General features: G+C 36.7%; 1 protein-coding gene across 9 annotated transcripts in view; it reads right to left on the bottom strand.

The window, feature by feature from the left end:
- Positions 1-3524: 3524 nt before the first annotated feature.
- Positions 3525-6000, bottom strand: part of TJP1 (tight junction protein 1) — a 195039-nt gene continuing 192563 nt past the window's right edge. For all 9 annotated transcript variants that reach the window (XM_074916838.1, XM_074916839.1, XM_074916841.1 and 6 more), the window contains one exon: positions 3525-5112. In XM_074916838.1, the coding sequence (XP_074772939.1) occupies positions 5018-5112 (95 nt within the window). In that variant the 3' untranslated portion in view covers positions 3525-5017. The remainder of the gene's footprint in view (positions 5113-6000) is intronic.

The raw sequence follows: 6000 nt of genomic DNA, 5'->3' as shown, positions 1-6000 counted from the left end.
AAGAGAACTTACTTTCATGTTTTATGTAAGTTTTTCAAGTCTATTCAAATAATGTAAGGCTAAAGTGATCCCACCAGTTTCACTATCTCCCCAACTCCTCTCCCTAGGCCTTTACTTACAACAACAGCTCCTGCCTGCCATCACATCCTTACAGTACCTTCAGAGCAGCAACAATGCTCAGCAAATTTTGTCATGCTGAGAAAAGTAACAGACACCCAAATACAGAGAATTGTGGAGGCATTAATGTTTTACAGAAATTGTTAAATGTCTGAGACTCTCCCCACTACTTACAGTTCTTTTATTTCAATTGTCCTGAGGTGAGCAGAAGTCCCACCTCTCATGCCTGTTATACATCCATCTGGCTGCCCCCTCCTCTCCCTCCCAAATAAATTCAGAACATACAGGGCATGAGGTCAGAAACACAAGAGACCACCACAAAATAGAGGAAGCTGTGGCAGACAGTGAAAACACATGACACCCCTGGTTTGATAATGATTTGCAGTGGTACCAAACACTGGTATTTATAATTCAAAACCAGATGAAGCTACTGGAGATTCCGAAGTACTCCTGACAAAGTTCTTCATAGAGAGTAAGCCACAACGCAAAAAACCCAAGATGTATATGCAAGCCCCAATATAAACCCCTAACCATAAGCAGAGCACTTAATTTCCTCATACAAAAGCGTAACATCTTTTACCACTTCCATGAGATACATAGAATGGATCTGGCAAGGTCCAATTATGTAACACAAACCATAGTTCTTCCCTTGTCAGTAATCAGTAATGGTGATAGATACCAAATCCGCCTTACCGGCAGCCTCTCCAGGCCGAGGGAACAGTGGGATGTTTTGCATTCATCTCCACTCTTCCACTGCCACTTTGTCAATGCCAGAGATGAGGAGTGATAAGCAGTTAGTGCTGCGTAATAAACTTCAATGGGAAACTGCATAATACATTGTCACAGTGCAGAGTAGAGCAACTTCAGAATTCGCATTAGTAAATTAACAGCTGACAAAGGTAGCCTAAAATTTGATCTTGTTATTCTAAGCATAAATTGTGCTTTATGTCGTCTTCCCGAAGTTCACATGGTGGCAATACCTGTCATGCAGCAGCATGCAAAATTAAGTGTCTCCATTTTTGGTCTCCTTTATTACTCTTGCAATAACAAAACAGGACTTGTAGACACAGAGGTTCTGCTCTGGACCTGTTCTCTGCGTCTTACAAAGTACAAAACTAAAGTCACTGATGGACAGCTGTACGTGCTAAAATTCCGTCTCACAGCACTCTGAAATGATGTTTCAAGTTTAATTAAGGTAACTAGGATAGCACCATTGCTTCCCACCAAAACACCATTTAATCTTTGTCAAAACTGTGTTTCAAGCCAAATTCAGTAACGGCATAATTATTTCAGTGTCATCAGAATGACAACTGTTTGGCACAGAGCCAAGTAGTCCACAGTACTTGAGCTAATAGAAAAACCTAATAACATTCATGTCTATATGTGTGCACAGCCAGATTCATATACTTTCACTAATATTAAGCGTATTTACTCTCAGATGCTTGCTCATAATGCACAGTTCATTGGGATATAATGAAAAATTATTTTACCTGTTCATTTAATCTTGCCAATGGATGGAGCTGGTTGCTAGAGAACCCTGCACTAACAGACCACCACTAGCACTCAGTGAGGCATCTACAAATGCTTTCCTTACAAGTGACTTACATACTAAGAAAACATTTTCCAGGTGTGCTTAACATCTTTTATTCTTCAAACCTGTATGGCTTTTATTTCTGTCATTTGGTCCAGGTTACACTACAGCAGAGAATCTTCAACCAGACCCTAAACATTGCTGATTTACTTCATCTAACTCAAGTTGGCAGGAAAAGTACTTTCACAACTGTAACTTGTGTATGTGTAGTTGAATACTCATTACTAATTTTCTTGGAAAAATAAAATAGACTTTTAGCAAGAACCGAAGTCAGAGAGGTGAACAGTAAAATTCTGTATCCATTGAGTATTCATTTCTACCATTGAAGCCACCTGTTTAGAAACAAGCACAAGACTTGAGATTACATTATTAAAGCTTCTGTACAATTTGCAGGGTTAAAGCTGGCCAGTACATCTGGCTGAGACAAATAGGAAGAATTGTGAGATGCAGTTTTTGAAGTCCACATTAAGTAGTGAATAGAGAACTATAGTGAATTAAAATATTACATGTGAACTTACATTCTGCAGAGCCTAGACTATATAAAATATGTAAGAAATGCAATCTCTTGCAAGGATAAATATTTCAAACACACTGGTATTTTAAAATATGAAAATGTGTTACTTTAGTAATATTCTCAATGGCCATATTTTAACCCAAAAGCACTGACATTTAACAAGAAGGAAAAAATGCATGTGATTTAAGTTAGCCACTTTGATAAACATTCCTACAAGTAGAGAGCAAAAGACAATTCCATTGACAGGCTGCTTAGCAATAGAGAACTGCCACATTTTTAAACATTATCAACTTTCTCATTTAATTTATGAAATGACAGCAGAACAAAAGCTGTCACTTTTTTCATTTCGATATAAAGACACGACCCTACACTGTTTAAAAGAAGAGCAGAAAGATCTCATCTGCATCACTACAGTAAAAGCAACTCAGGACAGTTATACCTTACAGCATGATAGACTGAGGATGTCTAAGACACGTGACCATTGCAAATAGTCACACAGTTTAAACTCCAGGGTTCCTCAAATCCAACTGACTGACTCCTTTTGTAGTGCTTCACATACTTCTTACTAAGACTGGAACTAGAAGAGAACACTTAGAAATTTTAGCATTAGAATTTTTTTTAAAAAATACCACCAATATGTTATCACTAAGATAAATGAAAAATGCCATCCCAATATGAACAGGTTTTCTGCTATTCAAATCTTCTGCCTGCTCTTCTAGTTGAGGTAAGCCACAAGGAATAGTAGTAATAGTAGTGAATGCATCCTCTAGGGCAATTCATGCCTGAGAAACAAACTAACCCAGTCACTAGCAGTACAGAAAGAAAACATCAGCATTATGCACTGCTTCACAACATTATGTATAATTGCTTCTAGAATTTATTTTCTCTTATAGAATAATGGTAGCTTACTAATTAGCAACTGAGTACTCCTAACAGGCCTGCTAATGGGCTTCTGTAGAAATATCTTTAAAATTGTCTAAATACACTATGTATATATCTACATGCTAGAACACTACCAAAGTATTTGGAAGAGTAAGTATAATAAGTAACTAGCATTAACATAGTGATTCAAGGGGCAAGTCTACCACTCCTACTTATATTGAGTATTTCCAATGGATCCACACTGGAGTTCTCCTTTCATATGCCTTGCTGTAGACAACGCCAACACAAAAGAGCTCTCCTTCATGTATGAACATATGGCAGAATCCAGCTGTCTACTTCCATAGGAAAAAAAAAAAAAAAAAAATCAAAATTCATTTTGTCATGTTCACATAAATGCATTTCAGAAACAATAAGGTACTACAATCTCCTTTATTATTTTAAAAACAGTTTTATTCTGTATATTTAGAAACGTGTAATTTTAATAACTGCAGAGAAAAAAAATCAGCCACACCTTAATAGCTAATAACTCATTAACAGAATGCAGTGGTATATTATCTAAACAGTAGTAGTGCCATTGTGCCGTAATAAATTGTCTATTAGTAAAAAAATACATTTCAGGGCACATAGTACAGCATCCTTATGACAAATTACAGTAGGGATACTTTTCAAGAATTTAATCAAAGTAGAGAATTCCGAGTTATATTCTTTAAATGCAGCACTTAAAAAGGTAACAACTTTGTGCATTTTTAAAAAATGTCCTTGTTTGTATACTGTAGAAATGCTGCTTTATTGCTGCAGATGTCAAAGTTCAAGGCTCAAAAGGTATGAGAATACAAAGATATCCTTAAGAAACTTTGTTTGTTTTTATATATATTTATATATATAAAAAGGTAAAGCTTATAAAAGTTAATTTACAAACCAAGAACAAAAGTGGTATGCACGCATTATATACAAGCGGTCTATAACATCTATAAATTTTCAAATGCATAGCAGAAAACATACCATCATTTTCTTCTGGTTCTCTTCTGGCTGATGAACACAAACAATACTTGTTCTCTAAACCAAACTCGCAAGTTTGCCTTTTTTTTCCCCCCCCCCCCCCCCCCCCCCTCTTTCCCCAGTCTCTCATGATATATTATCTAGGTAAGCACAAAAGCCATACAAACTTAATACAGAGAACTATGAGAGCAAAGACTATTAAAAACATGAGGGTAAGGCATCCCTGCTGGTTAATAGGTCTGGTAATAATGTGGTTAATTTACAAATCCAGAGGCAACTGAACCATAGTCATCCCACATGCTTTTCCCCCTCCCCCCTGTTCTCATGACAATGTTTCCATATACAGCAAGTAGATGTGTTTGCATTAACCTCTCAGCAGAGGAAATCTAAACTGTGCTACCCCGAAAGCTGATTGCCATTTCATTGGACATGTACACCAAAAGTCATTTAAAAACTGGAGACCAAAATGTAGTCTTGCGAGTTACAAACACACAGTCGTAAAAACGCAGGCCAAATTCTGTTTTCACCAATGGAGTATGAACCAAATTCAGTTCCTCTGAATATAATTCCATTGGTACTTTCAGATTTTAAACAATGAAATACTATTAGTGTCCTTAAAAAAAAAAAAAAAGGAAACAACAAAAAACCCCCACAAAAGAACAACCAACAAACCAAAGCATACAGAACCTGCAAAACCCCTACCTTGTTCCCACTGTACACTCTCTACTTGTGGCATGTATTGTGACCATGGTTCAAAGAGTGTACTTGCTAAACCATTGTTAGTTAAAGCAAGATGCTTAAACACTAAGATCCATTATCACTTATAGAACAGTTAATACTTGATAGAGTGGTTCAGTTTATATGTAAGGTCCATCTCAGTTTCACATTATTTACTCAGTCAGCTAACTTAGTATTTAGAAGTGGTCAATTAGGACTGAGACACAGTTTGCTCCAACAAGATAGTTTGGATCCCCAGGAAGAGACTTGTTCTGCCAGGTTTTGGGGTCACCTGTGGGAGGAAAACACAATGCTGGTGTTTAGTATCCGCTGTCAAACAGTGTACATCTTGAAACAACGAAGCTTTTGGACAGGACCTTTTAAGTTCTGAATCTACAAGTGTGTTTGGTGGTGGTTTTTTTTTTTTTAAACCTACAGTTTGTATGTCATTAATAAAAAATTAACCCTTTACCTTCATATAATGTAGGTTAGATCAGTTAGTCAAAACAGATGCTGTTCCACTCAGGAATTGTTAAATTTAAGTCATTCTACTCTACAGCACCAACATAGTGCTTTCCATTTGAGAAGTGTTAACAGTGAATCAGGTATTCACTGGCTCTTTCCTAAACTGTCTGAAAAAATAAGACATTTTAAAAACCAATCTGGGTAGGATGCATTTGAAGTTTCCTGGAACACTTCTGAACACAGATGAGTCAAATCAGAAATTACGTTGTAATTAAACACTATGACACACTGGTAGTTTTATTTTCTATCATGAAAATTAGTGTAGACAGGATTGTAGTAATTTTGCAGCTGCACCTTGTTTAAAATCCTGAAATACTGACATTCTGAAGGGGATTCTAGTTAACTGGTATATACTTAAAAATCTTTACAATAGATCTTATCTACTCATGGTCAAAGGTCCTGTGTAACATTCTGTTACAAGGGAAAGTCATCCGCTGCCATCTCACCAGATAAAGGTTACATTCCACCTGCTCAGTCAATTGCCTCTTTCAAATGGAGAGAGTACTCTTCACTTATCCACCCAAAGCCACTACCAAAATGCTGCCACTAAACAAAAAGTGTCATCGTGCCATTATGGTAGAACAGTGAAAAATGCACTGAGGTTCTCTTGAGCCCTCCAGGTAAATGTCATTAAATAGCTTGGCCAAAACAGATC

Source organism: Athene noctua, chromosome 13, assembly GCF_965140245.1.
Source record: "Athene noctua chromosome 13, bAthNoc1.hap1.1, whole genome shotgun sequence".
NCBI lineage: Eukaryota > Metazoa > Chordata > Aves > Strigiformes > Strigidae > Athene > Athene noctua.
The sequence above is the reverse complement of the archived record's forward strand: the minus strand, read 5'-3'. Positions and strand labels throughout refer to the sequence as shown.